The following is a 27,753-nucleotide window of genomic DNA, read 5'->3' as shown; positions in this document are numbered from 1 at the left end:
TTGGACCTGAAAACTGTACAACAGAGCCACTGAAGTGTTCCTGAGAAAACAAAAGAGGATCGACTTTATTTTCAAATAAGCAGACGCTGTGGAGAAGTACATTGGTGAGTCAATGAATTTTATTTTACATTTTTTCTTGTCATTTTATTTCGTTAGTATTAAATTCATGGTAACGAAATAAAATGACAAAGATACAAACATGTATCAAATAAATCTGCTCACCTGCAATTTATAATGGCGCATTGTAGTCACCTTCGTGCACGAAAGTTCGTTCAATCTCAGCTGTTAGTCAGTTATTAGTTAGTCAGTTATGTCAGTTATTTGCTGTTGTATTATCGATTTTCAAAATGCAAATGATCTGTTTACTTTATTTTCAAAGAACAGTTTGTTTTGTTTTTGTTTGGTTGGTGTCTTATATGAAACTGCGACATTGCGCAATTTATTGGACAGACTTGTTTAAGATCACACAGCGTAATTTGGGTGGCATTTTCTTTCGTATTTTTAAATCATCTTTTTATTTTTGACTATCTGTAAATGTAGTTTCCTGCTCTTAATTGTGAATGCATACTTGATGGTTTTAAATGCTCCTGAAATTAAGTGCTGCTTGACGAGCCTATTCAGTATTGTGTTCATAATATGTGACGTCACTGAAGGCCTAAGTTTGAAATGCACGGCCCGCCACTGCATGTATTAAATTACTTTATTTCAGGAAAGGAGGAATAGGAAGGCAAGAAGGAAGGAAGGAAGAAAGGAGATTGGGAGGAGAAGGAAGGACGTAGGGACAAAGAGCGAGTGTGGGTGAGAGGAAGGAAGGAAGAAAGATGTTATTCAGAAATTTACTTCAGACGGAAGGAAGGAAGGAAAAGCGGGAGGAAGGCAGGATAGGAGTATGGAAGGATTGTACAGAGAAAAGGCAGGGAGGAACAATAGAATGAAGGTAGGGAAGAAAGAAGGAAGACACTGAAAGGTGGCATGTAAGGATTGATGAAGGCTGGTCGGAAGGAATGGAAATAGGATTTATGGTTATATGATGGAAATAAGAAAGCAAGGAAGAAATGAAAGTGGAAAGGAAAGAAACAAGGATGTCACAAGGAATGAAGGAATCAAGGAAGAGTGGATGGAAGAAACAATGTCACACAGGATAGAAGGAAGGTAGGATGGTACCCGGAAGGAAATGAAAGAATTAATCATGCCATGGTCTTCCACTTTTGTATAAAAATACATGATTGACAGCTCCTATTAATATCTATTTAGATGTACAGTAGTACTGCATGCATAAGACACAGGTGGTGTATAACAACTCAGGTTCATTTATTTTGCATTTAGCATTTTGGAAGGAACTCAAAGGACCGATTCTTTTCTGGAAGCCAATATCTGAGTTTTATTTAACAAACACATGGGAAAAGAGTGTAAAAAACCCTAAACAAAACAAGACAGTCATTGACATCCTGTTGTGTACAGCATTAGTGAAACAATCTATGATTTCCAAAATGACAGCCATGATTCATTCATTCACTGGAAGGCACAAAAATGGCAATGAACAGAAATGCTGTTCGCACATCTCTGCAAAATCACTCGTCTGTGCCTGCTCGGTGTCATCACACAGAGAAATGAAACTTGACTTTTGGTGCAGTTCCTCATGCTGGAACCAAGAAATATTTGCAAAGCACACACTGCAGAACAACCCGCTCGACTGCATCCACATGCTTACGTACGTACGGCATCTGGCTTGAGGAAAAGTCTGCTGTGCCAGTAGTCGGGGTTGTCAAACGATGAGCTCCTGCCCGGCTCGCCCATGCCTGCGCACACCCTGATGTATCCCCCGATCCCCGCGCACCTGCCGCTGCCCACCCCACCCTTTGCTGGCAGCTTCTGCTCCCACCCACTGGCTATGCCTTCAAACGGAGCCATCTCCTCGTACTGGCTCTCTCCCTCTTCGGCGACCACATCTGGCTGCTGCAAGCTACTGACATTCCCCGGAAGAGTTTGTTGATTAGCTGTGTGCTGTGCATCTCCTAATTGAACGTCCTCTTCCTCGCATGTTTCACCCGGCTCTGATGCAGATGTCCCATATCTCCGCTGCGCCGGCGCCTCTTCCTCGGTGGAGTCAGAGCGTCTAATGTCCATATATTCGTACCTGCCTTTCCCCTGAAGTGCCTGCACACGGCCCTCCACAGCTTGGATCTGCTTCTGCCGACTCAACTCAAATTTCTCTGCGGAGTCTGCTAAATGGTCCCCGCAGTTGTCGTTTACCCGCTGATTCTCTGTGGCTGGAACCAGCGTCAAGGTGTCCTCAGGGGCTGGTAATAGAGTGACAGCAGTTGGAGAAGGTGGCGTTTCATGAGCCAGCGATGAGAAGTTGTCGTCGGCCGAGTCAAGAGAAGCATCAAATTTGTGGCTCATCACTTCATACTCCAGAGCCAAATTTTTCACCCTGTCCAATCGTAGGGTGACTTTTGCAGCTGTGAGGCACGGCACAAGCAAAGGGTGTAGGGCTCATTTATGTCAGTCAAATCACGTGCGTCCTTCAGATTTTGTATTTTACCTCGTTCTGGAGTGCTATGTGATCCAGGAAGGACATAACCATCGTGGTCTGCGTCCGCCGCCTCCTCCTCTTTGTCAATTTCCTTCTCGCCGGATGTCCACACCTTGTATGAAGATGGACTGGATGCCGTGGAGAGCTTTCTGTGCCTGCCGCTGGATACATGAGGGGCAGCCCTTTCAGAGCCAAGCCGTGTCCTGTGAGGAGCGCCTGTCCTGAAGCTTTCATCACGCCACTGTGCCTCCCTGCCACACCCTTTGACCTCTGACCTTTCAGGCAGCGTTCGGACCGAGCTTCGGCGGAACCTTTGGAAGCGCAACTTGAAACGAAAGGAGAGTTCAATGCACATCTTGAAGGGAAAATGGAAGTACCCACACATTCCCAGCATATAGGAGTAGAAAAAAAAGTTGAGGTCTACTTTCACGCGATTACGAACTGTTAAAGAAAATCCTTCATAATAAATACTTTTGGAGCCACTATCCGGTTTAGCACCAAAAGATCATGGGTTCTTTGTCAGATGGAAACTCATTGGCTGGTCTCAAGGGAAAATGTTTAACATTTAGTAAATGTAAGTCAGTCACTAAGTAAGTATGAAATACTAACGATTAAATAAATAAAATTATCGGGATCCAGATACATTTTGTCAGTATATTAATTTGTCTAATTAAACAATGTATCTAGATACAGATAATTGTGTTTCATGCAACCAATTGATGGAAAGAAATGGAGTGAACTCAAGAAAAACTGAGTGGAAGTACCGGTAAATAAATAAAATTCATTAAAAAATTAGAATAAAAAATAAAGACATGTCTGTCTATAGGCACAAATGAAGAGGCAATTGTCTGCCTATGCAGCTATCGATCCCCCCATCACAGACATCTCGCTTTGTCTTACAACAAATATCAGTGAGTGGAACAGGAAGAAGGCCCCCATTCTTATAGTCGCACTAAAGCAAAAAAAATGACCAGATATTATACATATAAGTGCAATGGTATCGTATTTTTCTGACAGGTTGTTTGTGAACATGACTCAACATCAACAAAATGGTTCCCAAATTCTCGTGTGTGTGTGTGTGCATACACCCAACCTGACGGACGCTTTCTGCAGGACTTGGAGTCATCGGCAGGTATCCAACAGGTCCGACGTGAGAGGTGCCGCTCTACAATTTCATGAGGAAGATGCTTAGTTAAATGGTGATTACATAGGCCAAGATTAAATGTTTTCAATGACCTTGTACGAGTTCATCCTTGAGCGAGAGAGACTCCATGAAGGCGAATGTTGCAGAGGAGGGGTGGCAAAACCTTCCTCCAGGGCGTCCTCATCATCGTCCACCAAATCTGAGTGAAGCAGCCCTCGTTCAGAATCGCTCCGATGGGCATCCCGCGAGCTATTGTCCTCTCCGTCCAGCTGCAGAAAAATAAATAAATAAAAAGACGGAATTTGAGGCTTTCAAAGTGTGCGGCAGTCCAATGATGCGTGTCTCACCTTGATCACAAGGTATCTGGGTGGGTCTCTTGCCATGCGTGTAAAGTCACTTGCCAGCTCTTTGAAGGTGGGCCTTATATTTTCATCGATCATCCAACCTGAACAGGGAACAGCTCGCTTTTACCATCCGTACGCAGGATTTTATGCGTTTTTGTGGCACTCACATTTGACCATGACCATGTAGACGTCGATGGTGCAGATGTGAGGTTGCGACAGACGTTCACCCTTCTCCAGCAGACATGGCACCTCCTGGGCCTGTGCCGACCCGTAAGGCTCCGCCCCAAAAGACATCATCTCCCATACTGTCACTCCTGTGCGAGAGAGGGAGAAAGAGATCCATTTGTTTTTTTGAGAAAGTGACACAGGGTGGTGAGCAAAATGAAACTGCATCTAATCTAATGTGAAAACAAATATGCCCTCTGATAACAAATATGTCTTATAAATTTGACACACCACAGTGAAAAGTGTTGTGAAAAGGACTGACAAATTTGAATGATGAGTGCATGCATGACTCGCTCACGGTTGACAACAAGCCGCTCTCGAGGAGCCATGAGAGCAAAGATACTATACATTAGCTGCCAGCTAACTGTATCTTGCAATTGCACCGGATAACTGAACAAATGTTTTGTGAATAAAGGCACTCAATTTCTTCACTAGAGAGTGAGGGACCCAGATTTAGCCACACCCCCAAATCAGGACAACTGAAATTGTGGAAAAGACGCTTAATGCTGTATCCACAAACGGGTACCACGTAGTTCTCACTCTTTGCAAGTTTCAAGGTTATCGTCCTCAACAATGTATCATGTATTTTGAAAAAAATCTCAAAATTAACTTTTTGATAGGGTGTCAATACTGATAAGTCCAAAATCAACTGATCAAGCATCTCACCAAAACTCCACACGTCACTTTGATGAGTGTATCTTCGAAACAAGATGCTTTCAAGAGCCATCCATTTGATCGGAGTCTGCACAAGGACACACATAAATAGCAGGCAGTGGCATGCTGTTAGCAGACAACAAAATGCTATCGATTAGAAACGCTCAACCACCTTGGTGTTTGTGTAGATGAATTTCTTGTCATCAGGGGAAAGGAGATCTGCTATGGCGTAGTCCGAGATCTGGACCTGGTAGTTGTTCTTCAGTAGGATGTTGCGTGCCGCCAGGTTTCTGTGTACCACATGGTGCTCCTCGAGGTAGTACATACCCTGACGCGAAAACACGTCACCACTGTGCGCTCAGGCCGGCTCCAGTAAGCAGACTTAATGTGAGCTTACTTTGGCTATTTGCACACACCAGTTGAGCAGGCGCTGGGGGCCCAGGCTGTTCTTGTGCTGCCTGATGTGCTCCAGTAAGGAACCCAATGAACGTAGCTGGGTGACCAGATGCAGACTGGACCCCGGACAGATGCCCAAAAGTCTCACGATGTAGGGGTGGTCCAGGCTGCCCATGGACAGCATGTGCTGTGGAGGGCACGGAGAAACCACCCATTGGACTCCCGCGGTCAATTCTAAATTTGCCAGCGATGCCAAAAGCATTGCTGACATGGGATTCTCACATCTGTTATCTCCGTGAAGGTCTGGCGGCCTGAGCTGTCCTGTATCGTCTTGATGGCCACCGGGATCTTCACCGTCTCTCCATCTGGAGTCCAAACCCCCTTGAAAATGCAAACATGCAGCTGCATACCTATAGTCTGCATTCATCAGACATTTCTCCAAACGACAAGAAATTGGTACCCTGTGTACTGTGCCAAAGACACCAGAACCGAGGACTTTGAGCTTTTTTAGCTCCGATGACTTCAGGATGTGGGCGTGAACCTTGGTTCCTTTCTCCCCGGGACCCAGTGGCTCAAAACTCTGCCAAGTCACAAGAATAATCCTTGTGTGAGCGTGTCTACTTAGCAATGCAAAGGCACCTGATGGCCACTCATGGGACCGACTCACCTCTCCGCTCTCAAGGTACCTCCTCATGGCTCTCTTGCGGCGGATGGCCAGCCCTCGGTGGTACAGCACGCCCAAGAAAAACAACACCAGGCAGAATATCAAGCCAGCTGGCACACCTAAGGCGATGCCTGTGATCTGGCCACTTCAGAGCGAAAGGAGAGGGTGAGACGATAGGGTGGAGACATGAGGCAAAAGGGTCAGAAATAGCGCAAAGGAAATTTGGATAGTGATGTCATGATTGGGTTCATGTGGCAGTAGCAACAAAGAGACCAGATATGATCAAACGCATGTTCTTGCGGGTATCGCGCAGCTGCAGACTAGTTACACACAAGTCCAAGAGTAGCTCACATTACTGAACGCATCTACATTGAAAAAAAAATGTTGAATTTACTCGGTTTCAGTTCATCAAGTGCTTCCACACAATACACAAATAGATGAGCAGTCTACTTGAATTAATGACATTACTTACAAAGATTGTCGATTTAAAACACCTAAGTAGACGATGCACCCACTTTAAAATGTATCTGCATCCACATGATTTTATTTTGGTGCAACCACTGAACGAATTAAAATTGAGTGAATTCAATGCAACAATGCTTATCAGTTTATTTTGACATCATCAAGTTCAACATTTTGGTTACCTCATTTGAGTAGAGCCAAAATATTAGACACAAACCTCACTATGCTCTACCTGCCATTAAAGACAAAATGTCTTGACTTTTGACACAATGTCAATCTTGAGACGTTATTCAAAGTCACCACCTGTCATTTTACAATGAAAAGGAAGTGTAAAGTGGCTCCATATACAATATGTACCTGTAGCGGGAGAAACTCACCTGCTAGCAGCCAGCCTCACCGTCTCCAAACAGTCACTGAGTCCTGGGCCTGTGCACCTGCAATATACATGCATACCTTTAGTTTTGGCAGGTGGTTTTGATGAAAAAAAAAATAAGTCAGTGTGTCCAGTCTCACCCTTGGGTGCAATTTTGGTGACATGGTTCACAGTGACCTTCCTTGTTGGGATACTTGAAGATGAGCCCTCGCTGGCCATCGTTCACCCCAGCAGGGCAAGACGACATGCAATATGGACCGTCTCGAAGGTTGGCGCACGCCGCACATTCGTATGCGCCCTGAAAGAGAGGGAGGAAAGGGGACAAAAGCGAGGTGGATATCCAGTGCACTGAGGTGACCGTGTATGAGCAATGTGCGGGGAAATTTTCAGGGGAGCGGTTTGAAAACACTGATTTTTTTTAATCATGTTTGATAACTAGAAATAATCCATCATCGTGCTTGAACTCCACTAATGTTCTAATTATTTATTGAGTGCTTTGGCTTTTTGTGAGGTATTAGGAGGTCAAATATGACAAGTACCATCGGTGTCATTAGGCCTATTTTAGGGAGGCTTCAGCCTCCCTAAAAGTGTCTTTAGCCCCCCTAAATAATTTCATTGCATTATTTAAAAAAAGTATTATTTATTTTTCCTTTACTTTTGCTAATATATTGCATCAAATTCAATGTCATGTGGCCATTTTCAATTATATTTCGATAACCTGCCATTATTGTATTGTTAAATCTCCCAGGTTTCCTGAACGCAACAGGTGTTGCGTTTGCATTTGATGTGGCGATGGTGACAGTCTGTCACCGTCGCCACATCAAATGGCGACAGTTCATTGCCGAAAGTCAGGTTGAGTCGACAGGATGGATATTCGACAGTTTTTTAGAAAGGTAAATTAAGTATTCAATTCATCCATGCTGGTAAAACTAGTGACTATAGTCCGCTAAAATATCTCCAGTAACAGCAGAAACTGCACTGTAACAAGTGTTCGCTTTTGGATAAATTAAGGTGGTGCTTAATAAAAATTAAGCGCCATATTATTATTAAATACATAAATAATCATTACACCAACTCTTTGAGGCAACACCTATTGAGATTTTGGCCTATATAAAATAAATAAATATAAAATAAATAAATTTATTTATTTGAACTGCTTGACGAGCCTATATTGTGTATGTATGTGACGTCACTGAAGGCCTAAGGTTGAAATGCACGGCCCGCCACTGCTAAGCATATATTAATACATTTTGGTAGAGAGGAATATAGGACTACTGTCATATAGGTTATGTTATCGGGCATCCTTCTAATTCCCTTGAACAACCAAGATTGAACTTTTGAACTCTTTATAATTTCTATTATCTAGTCCAGTTAAAGTCCAGGGGAGGAAGCCCCATCATAGTAAAGAGGATACTAATGTGATGTGTGTAGTTCTTCATAGCCTCTTCATTTTGCTCTCAAAGTGCACGGAATTGATGGATTTTTAATAGAATGTAGAAAAAATTTCTCCCGGAGGGGCATGCCCCCGGACCCCCCTAAAAGGGCTGTGTTCCCCTTGGGGCTAAGCCCCCCTTGTTCTTCAAACCTCGTGACGCCCCTGACAAGTACCATGATAATCAAGGAACCAGAAATGGAACTTCCAAAGACATTTGAGGGAAGGTTGTCGTTGTTCGAATATCAATGAATTAATTCGACATAATTTCATTTTTTTACTGACTGAGAATGTGCTAGTATAAACCCACAGTACTTGACACAAGACTTACTAATTTGACCAAGCCCAATGAAACGCCTGTCGGTAACCATACCCCTTCCGCAAACATGTCTCAGGCCCCTCTTCCTTCTGTCTCTCAGATCTCCTAAAAGGATATCTCATTTGAGGTGACTTTTGCTGTGGTTAATAGATATATTTTTTACATTATTATAACAGTTAATGACATTTAAAACACAGGCTGCGCATTTTATGAAGACTAGTTTGGGCCTGTACAAAACAATGGTTTCTTATTTTGAAATTTTAAAAATGAGAACAATGTAGAAGTCAGCCACTGTCACCGAACAGTAGAAGTTCCCAGCAGAAGTGCCTACCGGCCCTGTGCAGCTGGCCTTCCCATGCAGATGTTTACACTCCGAGTGACAGGAAACGCATTCTCCGTCAGTCCTCGCAAATTCTCTTGAGGATCTGAGACCACAAAAGTGACAGTTAGACAGGTATGGTGAGGTTCAACAACAATATTACCCACCATACACTACTCCCAAAAATTTGTGATAGTTTGGGCAGAAATTTCAGGCTGAGCCTAAAATGCATTTGAACATTTACAGGTACGCTGAAACAAACAGTGTGTTGAATTTACTCAATTCGATCTTGTCAAGTGACTGCACTCATAAAACATCTTTGAAGTAAACTGTATATCTTCTTTAAAATCGATCTGGATCCAGATCATTTTATTTTGCGCAAGCACATGACGAAATAAAATTGAGTCAATTCAACCCAAACTTTAGTTCAGGGTGAACTTAATATGCACATGTCCAAATGTTCACTGTTTCAATACTTTTTGCACCACAAGCATTTCTCTAACTAGGAGTGGAAGAACGAAATTCACAAGAGGTGCAAAATCTACTTAAACGTTTAAAATGCGGAAATGTGCATTGAAATGTTTAAAGAAGGTCACATTAGATGCACATTAAAAGGTTATTGCGCATTTGACGTTAACCATGAAATTCATCCCAAAGCAAATATCCCAAATGTTTTGGGAGTACAGAAATGTATACTGTATATGATGTACTGACCCAGCATCAAAATGACAGCTGTCCACACATGTGCCATTTCGGCTGTAGTTCCGGCAGGAGAGACACTGGTCAGGTCCCGGGCCCCAGCAACCGGAGCTTGAACACAGCGGGTCACACACATGACCCTCAGCAACTGCAACAATTCCGTCAAAAGAATCAGAACAAACGCACAAACATTTTGTTCCCAAATGAAACAAGCGAGATTGAAGAAGACCCACGCAGCCGACCTCACCACATTCCGCCAGTGGCCTGTTGCTGTTGATGCTGTTGACTCGCAGCCGACGTCCTCTGAACAGCTTGGCCCAGTTCACAGTGTGGTGGTAGCACAGCTTGGTGTTCTGACTGATGTACACGCTGCCGTCGCTGATCTCTCGGAGAGAGCGCAGACCAAGCGAGGTGAGCGTGGAGATGCGCATCACCATCAGGGAAAAGCGCCTGTGATTGACAGGTTGGAGGAAACATTTTGAAGATACCCAATGTTGTTTGACTGTTTTGTGGACACTCATTCGTAGAAGAATCTAGTAGCGTATGCTGACAAAAATCTGAGGCAGATTTTATATGAAGAAGACTGTTCTCTATTTTCACAAACATACAAAGGGTTGGTGCACCTGCGTATTGTGATGATCATTATGATCATTTCAACACGGTGTGGGCAACAGTTCTTCATTGAACTCCATTTGTGTGCAATATGTCAATTTAGAGCCATTCTTCCTTCCACCCTTTTGCAATGATTTTCGAAGTGTTCTATTATTCATTGTAGCAAATCATGCAAAATGTTCACATGTAGCAGTACACGGTTCTGATATCACTGGCAGTCCGAGCTATAAAAGCAACAAGACTTACTTGTGAAGTGACCTTCCTTGAATGGTGGTGAGACTCGAAAAAACGGATAAATCACTGAGCTCGTTTGGCCACGACTGGATGTTGAGGACATCTGCTCATTCAACACAGATGCCAGTTGTGGCCACAACACAGATGGTTTTTGTTGACACAGTATTCGGCATGTTTCTCTGAACATGATGGAAAGCACTCGCTCAAAGCAGTGCATGTAAGAGACAGTGCACCTGTTATCTCTCGAACAGTGTGGAACACTTCCAGCTTCTTAGCATCCAGAGGTGGGATCTTCTTAAAGTCGTCTCTGAAGAAGCCAAACAGAAACACTAACTCCTTTGCAACTGATACAGCATAGTGATTCAATTGTGATCCTTGCTGTGCTGTTTTCAGAGTTATTTCCTTAGTTTGTGTCTGTCTGACTCACTTCCTGCTCCTGGAAAGGACGGTTTTGCACATTTTTTTTCATTTGGGGAATCTATGAGCAAACAGTACGAAGCTGTCAGTGTAGGAACAACCTGACAAGCTATTCTGGTGGAAAATGAGATCGCAAACTCTGTTGCCGGTCTTCTGTCTCATACTTGCATCCATAACACAGACTCTTCAAAAATGCCATTCCCGCAGTGCAACACTCCAAGGTGTGCCAGAGAAGTTCCAGGACTGGAGTACAAAAGCTCAACTTCAAAGTCAAACTGCATACTAAGAGTTTTCCCCTTCAAGGTGGGCCAGATGATCAAGCAGCATGTCTACAAAGAGATCATTTGGCGCTTGCTTGCTTGCTTCAGTGTGCAAGAGGATGTGCGAGTTGTGGAAGAACAGATTGCGCCTACCCACAATACCTGAGCATCCAATTCTTGGCTGAGAAGATCATTGGCATGCTGCAGCAAAGACACCAGGGCGATTTCTTCAAAGGGGGAAACTTGCATTCTGTACTTTGGAGTTGAAACTCATGTCATATCTTTGGTAACAGCAGTCCTGGCTCTTTTCAAACACACCTCATATTAAGTCTTCCCCATCACCTACAAAGCCTTCCATGTCCTGGCTCCCCCTTACTGAACTGAACACCGCCACTACCACACTCCCACTCAGAACAAAACATTCCCGATATCAACATTCTTGACGTACTGGCACTGTGTCCAGGAAACGCATTGGGACATACCCGAGAATGCCTGTGACCAAGAAATGAAGACTTCCTTGGATTTTGGTGCAGTTGATGAAGCTATCAATGTTACTGGAGTCCACGGTCTGCCTGTGTTCCGCACCTGTGCCTTCACATACTGTCAAGAGACGGGAAAACACAGTCACAAGATGACAATGGTTTTTGCCCACCAGGCAAGTGGAGTATTTATCTGAGTTGAACCTTTCGGGCAGAGTCCTGTGCAGGGCTCACAACGTCTGTGTCCCTCTCTCTCCACCTCCATCTTGTCTGGAGGACAGACGCTCACGCAGGAGCTCCCGTCCACCACAAAATGAGCTGCAAGCAGCAGTCATTCACGTGAAAAGGGCACAACCAAAATGAGACCAAATTCGATTTGTGTCAAGAGTCAATAAATAAAATTGGTTTGGTGTGAGGTGACTACACCAGAGTGCACTCACTGGGGCACTGAGAGACACAAATGGATCCATATTGATATTTGGCATCTGGGTTCGTCTCCATCTGAAAAGTTTGCTTGTTATAGATGAGAGCTTGCGGACACTGAGGCACGCAGGCTCCGGAGTCGTTGAAATGGCGACATGCCTATGCACACACAAATGGACCATGTACACTCACTGGACATTTCATTTCCTGTACAATCTAATGGTTGAATTCTTAGGCCTGCTTGTCTTTGACACGAGAATTTTTTTTTTATTGTGTCAAATTTACCAAAAACATTTATTTTTACTTTACAGGGGGGGTGTCAAACTCATTTTTGTCCCTTGGAGGGCTGTTATGCCTGTTAAATAAGTCAAGATTTTTTTTTTTTCATCTACAGTTTAAGTTACTGTAATGAGGGGTTTAGTAACGAGAAAATGCTGACAATATTTCTCTTATTTATGAGAATTTGAAAATTTGGTCAGGTTTTAGTAGACATCATAGGAGTTGACATGTTTGATTTCCTCTCGTGGGCCACATAAAATGATGTGACGGGCCAGATCTGGCTTCCGTCCTTGAGTTTGACACCAGTGCTTTTCAGGGACTTTAAATTTCATAGAGTCCTCAAAATGACCATTAAACTTTAATGCTCCACCCACGTAGTCGATTGGATAGGAACATTTTGTCGTACAGAGTAAAAACACTTTGAGTCAAATTTACTGAGAATATTTTACTCTCTTCCAAATGTAAATTTTGCTGTGTTTAGACTCGGACTAAAATTATAGATTTTTTAGAGTAAAATGTACTCTATTAAATTTACTGTGTCTGATTCCCAGGTAGTGACTCCAAAACTTACAAAACAGTCCACATCCAGAGGGCCTGTGCATCCCGCTGCACACTCAATGTGACAGCAGTCCCTGGGGCTCGTCCCAAAACAACGACCATTACACTGTGGAGCGCACACCATCTTGGTCACTGAAACGCACAGGGGGAGCCAAGACTTGACGTGAGGTTAGGAGCATTCGTGTGTCCCGCTTTTTTGTATGAATGCTACGCCCTTCTTACGAGCTGAAGAATGCAGTGGAAATGGAAGGAAACACGAAAGGTCATCGACAAGGCTAAAAAGAGAATGGGAGCGATTGTGCACTCACAGATCTGACACTGGTTCTCATTTGGCCCCCAGCAATAATCCCCACAAGATTTGTGGCACAGCCCTGAGACAACGCAAAGGACACAAGGACGACCGCTGAGCACACAATGCACATCAGTAAAACCAGTTCATTTGTTAAAAAGAGCTGTCCAAACCTCTCTGGCCATTGTAGTAGATGTCAACAGGAGCATTGCCGTCCCTGATTATATCTTGCCAGTAGACCCACGGACTATAACTCAAGTATTTATTGTTAAATATTTGAACTCCTCCCTCCAAAATCTCTGCAAGAAAAGAGCAGGCGTTTTTCAAGGTATAAGCCAGCATTGGCCAATTTTTTTGCTTAGACTTGCGAGCACAAACTTGAGACATGAGCACCGTGTGTTAGGAATTATCTCCAATTCAACTCACTTCACAATTAGCATCTTTTTGACATATAGTGATATATTCATCAAGACAGATGCTTCAAAATGAGAATTATACATTGAACAACGCTGCCTTGAGAATGGCCCACTAGCATTATGCTAAGATATAATGGAAAATGCCACTGGCTTGCTAACAGTTAGCTTCAATAGTTGAATTTTTGAACCCTTTAAGCAATGGATATTTGAACACAAACACTGGAGCAATACATGTTGACAGATAATACAACAATACTCATGTTAATATCTCTCACTAAATCACTCACGTAGTTTGCAGAATGAAAAGCACAAACACTGCTTTGTACTGAGTTTGAAATTTTGTAACATGCCACTCACTGCTTTACAGTCACTTTCGAAATGATCAACACACTCCTTGCAAAACTATGCACAATTATGCCTTTTATTCACACCTTTCTGACGACTAATATGATGGCTTGTGTTAATTGTTTGACATAAAAATATCATTTTTACAAAGGTCTGAAGACTGATTCAAGACTTACCGGTGTTTGCTTTTCCAAAACAACCACGATGTTTTGCCATTTTGCTGAAAGGTTTTCTTATTTGAGTGAAGTGTTTTGCAAAAATAGCCAATCAAAAAATGTCCTTGAGCCATCAGATAAAAACTGTAACTGACAATGAGCATGTCCTTTAAAATGAGCGATCGAATTAATTGGCCCTATTTAAAAATAACTTTCTTACGTCTGGAAAGTGTTCTACCATTTCTGTTGTCACCTGTTAGATTAGCGAGGCCGAGCTGCCGCAGGCCATTGGATCCGTCCTTGGGATAGTTGAAGAAAACAGAAAGGGCAAAGCGCCTTTCATAAAGGCTGCTTCCTCTGATGACCCGCAGTTGCTCAAGGGGAATTTCCTGAATGTGATTCATGGCGATGAGCACGTAGCCAGTCACTTCACGGATTGTCTGCAAGGAGGTAGAAGAGTTTCATGAAACAAAACAGCTAAAACAGGAGAGCTTGATTTACGGTCGGTCCTTCTGTCTTCTGGACATGGTCAGCAGAAGGAAGGACAAACCGTGTCTGTTCCCCTTTGCAAGGCTATCGATGTTGTTTTCTTACCTTAAGGAAAGACAAGTCCCAGTTGCTCTCAATCTGTGTGACTTCCAGGTTTCCCATGATGATTTCACAGTTGTCGTAGCGTTCCTTGATCAGATTGTATTGATTCTCCTGAGAGCCTGTGGAGCTCAGTCCATTCTGGGTACCAAGACACACCACTAACACACATACACACCATAAACAAAGACACACGTGCATTACAGCATCAAAACAACAATCGAAGCAAACAGCACTGCAGACCCGAGGAGTTTGGGAGAGGCAGTTATTTGTAAAGCTTTGCCCAAGGGCACTGAGAAGATCTCACAGTCAGCCCCAAGTCCCATATTTTCTCCATCTTCCAACATCTGGTCTTTAAGCCATGTTTTTATTGACTGAGATACTGCTACCTTGAGTTGTAATGATCCATCCACTGTTCTACTGTTTACCCTGTTCAGGATCATGCCTAATTCTGTAGTGTTGATTGGGCAATGTGTGAGCATTCATGAAAATCAGCTGCTGAACCACTTCACTATAGCAATGACAACAGTGTATAGTATGACAATATAAACTGTATTAAAAACACAGTTAGTATAAACACTACACTTTCATAAAATATGCACACACACACACACACACACACACACACACACACACACACATACACACACACACACGCGCACACACACACACACACACACACACACACACACACACACACACACACACACACACACACACACACTCTGTTCGGTGTCTCACAAGGTTCAATTTTCGGTCCCCCTGACTCAAACACAGAAGTCTGTAGAACGTGTGGGACCCATTTAGGTGGTGACCAAATGAGTGTCTGGACGCTATTTCCCTGCAGTATTTTGTTGTGAGCACCGCTCACAACAAAATACAATAGGCTGAAAAGTAAAACTGTTTCTAGTCCATGACTCGGACACACTGAGAAGTCCAGGCCTCAAGCTGATGGAATTGAGCACTCTGGGTCAAAGAGAAAGGGCTTTTCTCATACAAAGTTCTTATTGTGATGAAGCTATAAATGTGAACAGTGTCTCCCTCTGTCTCTCTCTGTGCGGTGACAGTACTTCAGTGTATGTGCACGGGGCTCTATACAGTATATGTGTGCCTGATATGAGGCGCTGTGCTGCTGAGATTATAGCAAAGACAATGGCTGAGTCTCTTTTGGCAGCGGGGAGGGAAATATCATGAACGGAAGAGGACGCATGCAAACAATCTCTTAGCGACCAGCCATAATCCTTTCTGCACAACCAAGCATCAGTTAACAAAAGCAACATCTCCGGTCATCATGGAAGGGATAGGTTTGAAGATCCATGCTGTACTACCTGCTGTGGGGGTGCTTCTCAACAGACAGCATATGGATTGCTTTATTGTCATGTAATCTATATCATCATTGATAAAAGTATTATTTATTTATACACTATCTAGACAGATGTCTTGGGTGACTTGGCTAAAAATCCTGCAGTAAGAACAGAATGCCTCAATACCACAATACTGCCTTACATGTACTTTGATTAGACTTTTCCAATCTGTACATAAAGGCATTATTTTCTTCATAATAAGCAACCAATTCATTATAACGTCTAGCTTTCACCACTTTGTAAAATAAAGAAATAGTCATTCTTCTATTTCATGTTGTCCGGTTAAAAGGATGAGTTGCCCTCGGAAATTCTGCACAAGGGAATTTATGTTGCTTCTATTTATCACTAGCAGTTTATAAAGAGTGTTATAGTCTTACAGTATGCATTAATGCCCTAGATTTACGATGAACAATAACAGCACAAAGAAGCTCGTAAGGCGAGCACAAAAAGTGCTATGGCGTCTAAAGTAAAGAATATGACACAGGGTTGTTAGTTCATGAATAGCATTTGCTCACTTACCATCATGTGTTTCAGTAAACGTTGCTTGTAGACTCCACAGCAATGTCACCGACATTGAAATGACAAGCCACTGGTTCATGTTGATTTACCAAAGTATCACATACCACATCAGTGTCAGTAAACCTAATGCTTACTTGACTTTAGAATCTTGACTTCATCCAGCTCTCCTTCCCTCTGTCTCCCCTGGGGAAGTTCGAGTTAACGGTTGAATGTGTAAAAACACCAGATAAAGGCGCCAATTGAATTGATGAAAACAGCCAACAAGTGGGATTTTATTTTGAGCAGGAACTTCCCTCCCAGAAAGGGCTGATGTGGTTGGCCAGGAGATGGACTTTTCCACCAATCAGAGGATGATCCGTCTTTTTGATGTTGTTTCATTTATTAACTCCAAGGACATCACTGTCACCGACTAAGTAGCATGTGTGAGATGAATAAATACAAAATAATTGTGCTTAATAACTGTCTTTTTACCATGGGCAAAATGTCAAGCACAGACACAATGAAGTGGATATGTCACTCTTTAAGACGCCTTTTCTTGATGAGCAGCGTATATGTAAAACAAAAACCCTGCAAAGTAAAAACCTTTGTGTTTGTATGAGCGTAAGCACTATGAATCCCTTCGCATCTCTTTAAAGCACAGATGTGTCTCATACACGCTTGTCCAAGCACTGCTGCAGTGCACTAAGTGACTACACTGTTCCCTGTGTAAAAAGCAGTATTGTCCTCGTTGCAGCCTGCAACTTAATCACCTCTTTGATGCACATGGAGCAGCCGGCCACAATGCCCGCATTGTCACATGGTCAAGCAACTACTCAGCCCCATAACAGGCTTCATTTGTGAACGCAGTCTCAAATTAGTCACGATTCCTCAACTTGACTGCGCGCTGAGTGAAACAACGAGGCGAACCTGAGTAACTTTTATTGACAAATCATCCTGAGCTCATCCTCTTTTTTGCTGGTTTAAAGTCTCTGTCAAGTGAAAATAAATGTCTTTTAAATTTGACACACCACAGAATATAGTGTTGCTATTATTCCTGCTAACTTTAAGTGACTACAAAAATTGGCCAGTATAACAAAGGAGGCTTTAAAAAAAAGAAACACTAGCCTCCAGCTAGCTCGTGAGCTAAAAAGGTATGTCATGTTGTTCATTGGCCTGATCTCTCTGCTTTTCATTTTTCTTACTGAAGAAAAAAGTGAAGACCTACAAACAAGCAACAGGTGGTTAAAGCTAATAATTCTTCTTATTTAGGAGAAGCATCTTTTGTCATGGAGTCAGGCATGACGCTACACCAGAGCTGGGGAGTGCTATGTACAGTAGCTTTGTTACAAATCTGTGTAGCCCCAGTTAAGCCTCTCCATATTTTTATTTCTTTATAGTTCTGTGTCGTAGTAGGCGGGATCGAAAGGCGGTTCCTCCAGCTCTGCACCTGATCATCATCATCATCATCATCATCATCATCATCATCATCATCCTCATCATCCTCATACTCATCATCATTGTAGGTGCCAATTTGACATTGGTTGAATTTTGTGACAATCATCATCACTTGCCTTTAAAAAGACTACAATGCTGACAACCCGCTTCATAGTCATCTAGGCAGTTCTTTGTATTTGTGTTTTTGGAAGTATTTTTGTCTCAGAGCTATTGTCTGTGAATTTTTTCGTGTTTGTAACTGGATTTCTCTTGTCCTTTTGAGGCAATCTACTGACAGTATGTTTGTATATTCTTCCTTGCCTTTTGCAAGTGCTTTTGGTTTATTCTGTTTTTCCTGGTTCATTGTTACCAGCGTCATTGTTTGTACTTTGTCAATCTTGCGTTGTGCTTTAATAAATTATTGTAAATTATCTATCATTGTCTACATTTGTGCAATCCGCTTCTGACATCCGGCACCCGTGACAGAGGACATGCTAGAGCCTATCCCAGCTGCGTTTGGGCAGTAAGCGGGGTACACCCTGAACTGGTTGCCAGCCAATCGCAGGGCACACATAGACAAACAACAACCATTCACACTCAAAATTACACTTGAGGACAATTTAGTGTCCAATTAACCTACCATTTATGTTTTTGGAATGTGGGAGGAAACCGGAGTACCCGGAGAAAACCCACACAGGCACGGGGAGAACATGCAAAATACACACAGGAAGGCTAACCAGTCGACCACCGGTGGGAGGCTGGTGGAGCCCATCCCAACTAACTTCGGGCAGAAGGCGCACTACACCCTGAAGTGGTCGCCAGTCAGTCGCAGAGTACATACAGAGACGAACAAATATTTACACCCACATTCATACCGTCACTGAGTGCAAACCGATCCCATGCTGCCCACACACATCAGGTGAGTGGACCACAACACCATCAGCAACTGATATTCTAAAATACTTGGAAATTATTTTCGCAGCCACACCATGTATTGGTCAAGCCTCCCTTTTGACCATGGGAATCATGGAGCATGGCATTCTGAATATTTTAGTCCCTCGTTAGGCTAGCTTCATTTGTTGCTCAATGAATATTCATCTGTCAGTGTCAGTCAGTGAGTATTACTGTCGTGTTATTGTTCTCATTGTAAAAGAATTCAAAGTCCCCATTGTCCAGCAGGAGGAGACAGAGTCTAAAGATCTTCAGGATGAAGTTGAAATCCCTTCACTTGCTACAACTCCCTGACAGCCACATTAAAAATGATAGTAGCCAAAATGTATGCAAGGCTGAAAGCAACACAACTTGATGAGATGGTGAAAATGCGAAATGGTGAAAATCTCATAAAAACAACAACAACAACAAAAAAGAAACAATTCATTGTGACCAAGAGAATGCAACTTTTGTCTTCTCCTGCAAAATGGCTGTACACTTGGTTGCTGTCTGGTTGACTCTGGCATCCTTGATGATTCGGTGCACTTTGAGGTGTCATGGTGTCAGCCAGTCTCCCCGGTGGCCCCTTCCAAGGCGAGCTGCGGGGGTGACTGCTGTGGCCTTTTGCAGTTATGTCTCCCTTCAAAGATTGATGGATTGATTGTGGGGCTGCTGCCAGTGTGTCTGTGCCCTGGGCGAAGGCGTCCCGGTTACGGGTGGGAATCCCAGCTATGGCATCTGCCCTGGGGCGACTATTGTAGCTATCCTGCAGGGGGCCGCAGAGCTGGTGGCCCCGAGAGCAGCTCTGACTCACATACTGCTGTCACACCCCTGGAGACACACAGTGGTCCTCTTCCATACACCGACCTCTCATCAGACTCTATGGAGTGGAGCTACAGTATGTTGTGCCAAACTCCACTCAAATGAAAAGCTCCATATTCACCTCTATGTTTTGACAAATGCAATTTGGGTCAATATTGGGTCTCATTTAATGTTCATGCACTTCAGACTGTGCAATCTAGTGCTTTTCTTATTTGCGGACTATTTGGCATTTCCCACAGTATGGACAAAGGTATGTGGGCAATGTGACACACGTTCCATGATTTCCAACTTTGTGGGATGAGTTTGGGGAAGGTCTTTGGCATGGTGGTGCAAGAGTGTGGCTTGAAAGCCCTGACCTAACCCCATCAAACATCTTTTGGATCAACAAGAACAGGGCTGGTCTCCCTGGTCCATCACCAGTCTTTGCATTGTTGTAGTCTGTCGTATGTCTGATGCAGGGAAAATCGAAAATATAATTGCTATTCATGAAACAACATATTTTCTTCAACATATATATGACAATTACTTGTTACTACATACTATATATTCGTGATTTGTTTATTGTTTGTTATTTATTTACAAATTTAGACCATGGCCAAAATATATTGAGACGTTTTCCCACCATTTTGCTCACCTTCAAATCAAAACATCTTATGAAGTCTGCTGCAGACTAAAGTGTAAAAGGTGAAGTCAATGGTCGCCATCTTACATTGCCACTCACGAACATCACCAAGCTTGAACACATAGTTTTTTCTCGCATAGATTTTTTTTTCACATGATGTTGTTTCTTTGGTGAAAATAACACAAATGTGTGCGATACGGTTGTAGCAGTAAGCGTGCAATACGCTCTAAAAGCACATTTCAACTCTCAGAATGAAATGATGCATTTTCTCTGATAATATATAAAGTAACTCTGAGTGCTACTTAAAGATTTGTCTGCATCATGTTTTCAGAACTATCAAAACATCAGGGGAAAAAAATGCTGTGAAATGTACATTTGAATTCTGTAAGTCACAATTACTAAGATACCGAGATAATATTCACAGAATGGTCGATGCAGCCATTAAAGTGTGCTCTCTATGAGGCTCTCATTACTTCATACAGAAATTCAGGTGTCAAAAAAATGCACCAATAACAATGTTTTCATCAAAAAAAAAAAAAAACTGGTCAGAAACAGAGGCAACGCAAGATGGCTGCCCTCTGCCTTCAGCCACAAGAGCCAATTGGTAGTCCAGGTTATAATTATACTTCTGTGGATCCTCCTTCACTAAAACAGCTCCTTAGTTGCTATGGACACTGATATCTCATCATAAGTACGACTACTACTTAATGCAAAACCATCCAAATGAACAACCGTCAAAGATAACAAGTGAGGCAAAGATGTTCATTCTCTTTATTGATCAGGTGACTTATTGTGATTACTGAAACTGTAGTCTCTGCTGTCATTCTTTCAATTCCAAAATGTTTTTGCTTATGTCATCAGGGTAAAATCCGCCCATCTTGACTAAATGCGTTTTTTAAAGAAAGGGGACATTTAGTTGCACAAACCTGCTTGTGAAATCGAACTCAACCAGTGGCAATGTAAGGCCAGATAAACCAAGCTTGCACGAAAAACAATGAAGTAGAGAGCACCTTGCACACAACACACACACTTAGTCAGTACTGATGCTGGTACAAAATGTTTGATTTGCGCACAAATCACCTGATGTACTTTTCAGAAATAATGATATACTATACAAAGACACGCCATTGCATATTAGAAGGTAGTTGGGTCTTGTACTGTATTAAAATGCCTCCTCGTGCTCCTACCCCTGATTTGATGTAAAGCTGTGAACAAATTAAGAACAAAACGAAACTAAATAGTCCATCAATTGGAAAAGAGTAATTTATCCATACATGTTTATTGTAACAGTGTGGGTGGTTTTATTGCAAGATGGTACCACAAGTGCCACAAAAGAAACACGATGTTGACTGTTCGGCCAAATTGAATGGAAGTGAGGACAGATGCTTTGAGAGATATAATGCAGCTGCTTTCACACTGAAGCTGAAAAGTAAACATTCAATCAATGTCCGTGGGTGGCTCTGCCAGCCAGTAGCAGCATGTTGTCTGATATGCCCGGCGCTGACTCCACCTCCTGCATCAGTATAGCGACAACACCTCACTGAGCATCGTCCACATGAAGAGAACCCTTATTGAGCACAGCAAGAGGGCCAAGCACATTTTTTTTTCTTCATGGCGAGTAGGCAGCGAGTCACAGCTCCCATCAGCCCACAAGCCTGATTTGTCTGTCTTGACGTGCAGCATGGGAAGCTGTGACACACATTTGTTTGACGTCTTCTTTTTTCACTGCTGCCATTAGCAATGTAGTGATAAACTCTTTTATATAACTCCATTTCAAATCTGCTTCCGAATAAATACACTCTCATAAAAGGTTATCGCTATAAAATGATCAGCTGTGTTATGAGGTGAATAAAAACATATGTATCCTAAAAAAATAATAAAAATAAAAAAATATATTTTAAACTAACAAAAGTAAAATATTTATTTTACTCTGATGCGCTGCATTGTTCGGACAATGAATGACAAAACAGTGGTTTTAACAATTTGCTCGTCCCACAATGTAACTCATTTACATCTACAGTGATCCCTCGCTATTTTGCGGTTCGTTTATCGCGGCTTCAGTGCATCGCGGATTTTTTCAAACATATTCATAATAAAAAAAAAAAAGCATATACATGTAGTACAGTACTGTATATGTTGCTCTATGTGACTCGTTGTTTTGCTGACTTTCGCAGCTTCTCGCGGACCGTTTGCGGACTTTTTGCGGACTTAAAAAAATATATATTTACTGTATTTTGTTATTCATAAACTAACCTAACTTATACATGTTTAAATCTATTAGTATGCAGCATTAAGTCATGTTAATTACTTCAAAATTTACTTCTACATGCATGTATACCATTAAATTTGGCCTTAGAAATATTACGTGCATGTACCTATATGGAGGGTGGGGGTCGCTACTTCGCGGATTTTCATTTATCGCGGGTGGTTTTGGTCCCCATTAACCGCGATAAACGAGGGATTACTGTAGTACAGTTGGGTAACATTACGCCACCAGCACAAGTTAAGAACATGATAAAATCATAGAGACGACAAAGGAGAGAAAATATATGTGTCAGGTCAGTAGCATTAGACATAATATGATTCACATTGTACATCCCAAGTTATCCAATGTCTAGAAAGCAAAAACACTTAGGTCACATTGGTTCGCACATGATTCAACACTCTCACAGCAGATCCAAACAAATCAATAAATCAAGTCAATAACCAAAAGAACAAGAGAGAAGTTTGTTTTTTGGGGGGAAAGGCCATTGAGCCACCTGGAAGGGGCTTGTCAGCACTGCTTCTCCATGTGAACTCAATGCATCCAAGGGAGTACTACCTGGAGCTGGCACTTCCCCACTTGCCCTTCACTTTTTGTTCTTCAGCTGATTAGCCAGCCAGTCCAGGCCCTCATACAGGCCGTCGCCGCTGGTGGCGCAGGTGGCCTGAATGTACCAGTTGCGGTGGCGCAGGGAGTGCAGGCCCAGCTTGTCTGTGATCTCCGCCGCATTCATGGCATTGGGCAGGTCCTGTAAAAAAACAAAGGGGTCATTTCATTCGGCGATGTACCGTGCCATTGAGTGCCGATAAAGACGCACAAGCAAATCTATACCTGCTTGTTGGCAAAGACCAGAAGAACGGCATCCCGCAGCTCGTCCTCAGCCAGCATCCTCATGAGTTCCTCTCGAGCTTCATTCACACGCTCGCGGTCGTTGCTGTCCACCACAAAGATCAAACCTGCACAGACGAAACGAGAGCGCGATCTCATTGAGCAACAATATGGAACAGCGGAATGTCGAGCACAATGCATTCCAAGATCTTAGATGACCAGGTGGGATATATTACGCCATCAGAAGCTTCCATCAGATATATTTTTCTGGCTCAAGAATGGAGGGATGGGCAGGCACTGGAAAGTCGCTGGATGACGTCGCATCAATTTTCCAGTGAGCCGGGGTTTCACATAATTAGCGGATCGACGAATTGTCATGGTTTTGCTCTGTCTGTGTTTGTTGTTTTCAGCACCAGCTGGGGTGGAGGGCAGGCCTCTTCAGCAGGTGCACCTGTGCCTTGTTAACAATCAAGCCTGTCATGTATGACTGCCAAGCTGCCTAGTCACTGTCGGATTATTGACCCTGCTCGCTGTTTATGCTCAAGTGATTTTTTTTCTGGAACTCTTGCCCAAGTTCATCATCGCTCTTGTTCAGATTCTTGTTCAGTAAGTATTTTGGTTCTCAAGTCATTTTGGACTACAAAGACACGCTGCCTGCACAGCAGATGGAAGTTTCGTGTGTTTGGAACTTGCTTGCCATTTCGTTTTGAGTACTTTGGGTTGTCAAATTTACCTTGTAGTTTCCAAGCACTTTCTTTTCAGATCTGGTTTTCCTGGCTTGCTGTTGCCAGCGATTTCTGTTTATACTTTGTTGGTACTTTGTCTTTCTCTAAATATTTTTTGTAACACTCCACCTGGTTCGTGCTTACACCGTGTCATTAATAGTCTCAACTGCATTTCCAGAGCACTTTAAAACAACCATCACTTTATACAAAGTGTTGTACATGGAGCAAAAGTAACCCATACAATCTATACAACAATAATGAAGACAGTAGAAAGTACAAGGTAGTTGCCGTTGCTGAATTTTATTTATTGTCAATTGTGTTGAATATATTTGTGGGCTGCACAGCTCCAGTATTTTTTTCTCTCCAGGTGCGAAAGCGGGGTTTGACCGATACGTACGGGGGCTGAGAAAATATTGTCTAAGTATACTTTAGAATATCAAATTAACTGGTAGGGGGGCTTAACTGGGGCAACACAGATTTTTGATGGGGCTCTCACTCACCCCTGGGCCCGGTGTAGCGCCATTTGGCTCCGTTCAGTTGTAATGACCTAATCTAAAATATGAGTGTGCACACAGCAGCATTGGAGAACCATCATGGCCACTTACCCTGAGTGTTTTGGAAGTAGTGCCTCCACAAGGGACGAATCTTGTCCTGACCGCCCACATCCCACACGGTGAAGCTGATGTTCTTATACTCCACAGTCTCAACGTTGAAGCCTGAGCAAAAGGAAATGACAGAGTCATACAAGCTGAATTCAGCATTCACTGTTTTTTTCTGTGGTTCTCGCCTCACACACCAATTGTGGGAATTGTGGTGACGATCTCGCCCAGCTTCAGCTTGTAAAGGATGGTGGTTTTCCCAGCAGCATCCAGCCCCACCATTAGAATCCGCATCTCCTTTTTCCCTATCAGGCTCTTCAACAGGTTTCCAAAGATATTGCCCATGACGACCAGCGGACCGCTCCTCAGCAGCAACAGAACTATGACAAAAGAAACTCTTACAAGACCACCTGCAGCAAGCACGGTGGAAAAGCAAAACAAACAGTGAACCACACATTGAGAATGTCTAGACCGCACAAGAAAACATGTGGTGGGGACACTGTGGCTCTTAAAAAAAACCAGCTCTCTTACACGACGGAACCACCTCAGAAGAAAACCAGTAAAAGTGCTTCACACCTTGGAAGGCGGAGGACCTCTGAGGTGCTTTGCACACGAGCAGCTTGATGGAGACATCAGTCACAATGCAACTTTTTTTATTTTTTTTTCCGTGGAGTGGTGCCAAATGGCCACTTTTTAAGCTCCTGGCTTTCACAAATGCAGTGAAGATCACTATGATCAAAGACACTCTGCCTGCACAACAGATGGAAGGTTTGAATTGGTCTCATTTGAAGTCCTGACACCAGTATTAAATCAACATTAACTTTATCAACAAATGCAGCATCCATTTTATATTCACCTTTTACTTCATTTGTCACTGGGCCTGCAGTGCACATTGTGCTGCTCATTTTCGTGTCCGAGACAGATGGATACTGTACTGGAGACTCAGCTCCTTTCTCAGCTTCTCAGAATGTGTGGTAATATTAGTCATTCTTCACAGAGGATAAATCATTTATGCCTGTGAGTATTGTGTTACAAGGCCTGTCACAATAATTACTATATCAACTTATTGCTGGATGAGGAAAAAAAATTGACTCAATTGTTTTTTTCACACTTGATAAACGGTCATTTACATGCATGTTTGTTTACATACGTCATCAACATTCACTTGTGCTGCTTTGTTGCCTCTTATGTCAGTCAGACTGCTTGCCACTGTGAGTTGGCACTCACGCACACAAACATAGGTGGGACGGCTTTTGAAACCCGTTCAAATAGTTTGGTTCGCATGTGTCTCATCGGTTCATCGACGCGCAACTCTTTTTCTAATTTGTTAATCAGCCACAGCAGTGTATCATAGTGCTGATAATAGAATTTTAGCATTAATGCTAGCTGGCACAACAATGCACATCAGCTCACTTGCTGTTTATGCTCTATTATACAAACATTCGTTATGCCCATCAGGAACTTAAAGAGATTGCCGACCAGCATCAGATATCCATTTCGGTGTACCAGAATTGACAGCGAGACTGGCGTAACGAGTCTGGATTTCTCCAATGCTGGTGCATCGCGGGAGCTTTCAGCTCACTGGAAATCATGATGCTTTTATACAAACACATCAGTCTATGTGCATTGTATAAGATTTATTTATTTGGGCTTTTATTTATGTGGGAATTTATCTCAGTGAGAAAACAACCTTTGCTAAGGGATGGTACTTGTTTTTCATTATTAAAATCTCACGGGTAACCAGCAAATAAAAACAAAGTATGAAATCTGTACTGAATGAATGATCTTGTCTACTGTCAATTTAGTCACTATTGTTCTTAAATGAACTTCAAAAGGATGTTCTCCAATCATTTTTGCTCTCACATCACCATATCAGTGAAAAACAACAACAACAACATAGTATTATTTATCGGGTGAAAATATATCGTCTGGAAAACTTGATTGCGAAAGACCTAATTGTTATACAGTATTATGTCATGATTCCATTTCTGTTAGTCTCCAACAGGTGGCAGAGGAGTACCGGTCACCTGTACTCATCATGATCAACGGAATATTTAAGGACAGCCAACAACTGGCTGTCGGGTAATTCGCCTTGCTCAAGCGATTGTTCCAAGTGCAATTTTCTAGACACTCCCAGATTTTGTTCAGTTTTCTTCTTCCCTTGGTTTTTGTGCTTGTTTTTTGAAAGTACTGGTTTTGTTTTGTGCATTTATTCATGGTTTGTATCATGTGTGTTTTGGTCCTCTTGAGAATAGCTATTTCTGTTTATATTCTCCTTGCATTTTGTGACACTTTTAATTCTCATTTATCCTGCTTTGTTGACCAGCGTCATTATTTATACTTTGTTGGCCTAGTGCCATTTTTCTGTAAACCAAATATTTTTTGGTTACTGTCTTTACCGGAGTCTACGTTTGTTGAATCCAATTCTGCGCGGACCCTTCTGGCTATCCTGACATATCGGTCTACATGTGTTGCTGCACCGTTTATGTTCAGATATCTGTTGCTTAAGGCAGGGGCCCCCAACCTTTTTTGCCCCACGGACCGGTTTATGTCAGACAATATTTTCAGGGACCGGCATTTAAGGTGTGGCGGAAATAATACAACAAAATAATATGGTATGAGCTGCATGAAAATGGCGGCGTTTTCGAAATATAATAATCAACACAAGGAGCGTCTAATCTGGCCGCAACACTCCGATCGCTATGGCAATGTTTAATGTCTTCAAAATATGATACAACGCAAATTCAAAGTGCATGAAAATGACGACTCACCACTGCACCGAGCTTGATTTTCTGCAACCAGACGGTCCCGTCTCGGGGTAATAGGAGACAATGACACCTCAAGTGTGTGGTTTATGGCCAGTCTACTTCGTAATTTTGTTTTCGTCCCGTTGCTGCAGAAACCCCCCACCTCACACAGGTAGGATGTCGGAAATAGCAACAGTGCTATTGTGGCCATCTCAGAGTATTCAGCCATAACTTTACTCCAGTTGTCTCAAACGTACTTTTAAGGCCGCTGTCATTTGCGATCTCCAGCAGTTTTTTTA

At 42.7% G+C, this 27,753-nt stretch overlaps 2 protein-coding genes across 4 annotated transcripts in view; both read right to left on the bottom strand.

Moving 5' to 3' along the window:
- Positions 1–1,294: 1,294 nt before the first annotated feature.
- erbb3b (erb-b2 receptor tyrosine kinase 3b) lies at positions 1,295–16,741 on the bottom strand. 3 transcript variants are annotated; one of them, XM_019895681.1, is made up of 28 exons: positions 16,506–16,741; positions 14,629–14,783; positions 14,288–14,474; positions 13,292–13,417; positions 13,138–13,200; positions 12,843–12,961; positions 12,010–12,151; positions 11,774–11,887; positions 11,573–11,690; positions 10,647–10,720; positions 10,426–10,516; positions 9,815–10,017; positions 9,583–9,715; positions 8,881–8,974; positions 6,939–7,096; positions 6,803–6,859; positions 5,967–6,108; positions 5,760–5,879; positions 5,582–5,680; positions 5,301–5,486; positions 5,076–5,231; positions 4,916–4,991; positions 4,192–4,338; positions 4,028–4,125; positions 3,773–3,949; positions 3,630–3,701; positions 2,546–2,861; positions 1,295–2,462 (listed from the first exon to the last, which is right to left on the bottom strand). In XM_019895681.1, exons 1-28 carry the CDS (start codon positions 16,582–16,584, stop codon positions 1,708–1,710), a joined length of 4,257 nt encoding a protein of 1,418 aa, XP_019751240.1. In that variant the 5' UTR covers positions 16,585–16,741; the 3' UTR covers positions 1,295–1,707. The 3 variants fall into 3 exon arrangements, with proteins under 3 accessions (XP_019751240.1, XP_019751239.1, XP_019751242.1); XM_019895680.1 differs by having other exon boundaries at positions 5,320–5,486; positions 5,582–5,879; XM_019895683.1 differs by lacking the exons at positions 14,288–14,474; positions 14,629–14,783; positions 16,506–16,741 and adding an exon at positions 14,056–14,246 and having other exon boundaries at positions 5,320–5,486; positions 5,582–5,879.
- A 6,400-nt stretch (positions 16,742–23,141) lies between these two features.
- The window catches only part of arf3a (ADP-ribosylation factor 3a), a 7,108-nt gene continuing 2,496 nt past the window's right edge, over positions 23,142–27,753 (bottom strand). The window contains exons 2-5 of the mRNA XM_019895571.1: positions 24,905–25,087; positions 24,714–24,824; positions 23,387–23,511; positions 23,142–23,303 (exon numbers count right to left, since the gene is read on the bottom strand). Coding sequence (XP_019751130.1) covers positions 23,142–23,303; positions 23,387–23,511; positions 24,714–24,824; positions 24,905–25,052 — 546 coding nt within the window. The 5' untranslated portion in view covers positions 25,053–25,087. The remainder of the gene's footprint in view (positions 23,304–23,386; positions 23,512–24,713; positions 24,825–24,904; positions 25,088–27,753) is intronic.

The sequence above is a fragment of the Hippocampus comes genome, unplaced genomic scaffold (assembly GCF_001891065.2).
Source record: "Hippocampus comes isolate QL1 unplaced genomic scaffold, H_comes_QL1_v1.1 scaffold113, whole genome shotgun sequence".
Taxonomy (NCBI): Eukaryota; Metazoa; Chordata; class Actinopteri; order Syngnathiformes; family Syngnathidae; genus Hippocampus; species Hippocampus comes.
Note: the sequence above shows the minus strand (reverse complement) of the source record. Positions and strands in the feature narration are given on the sequence as shown.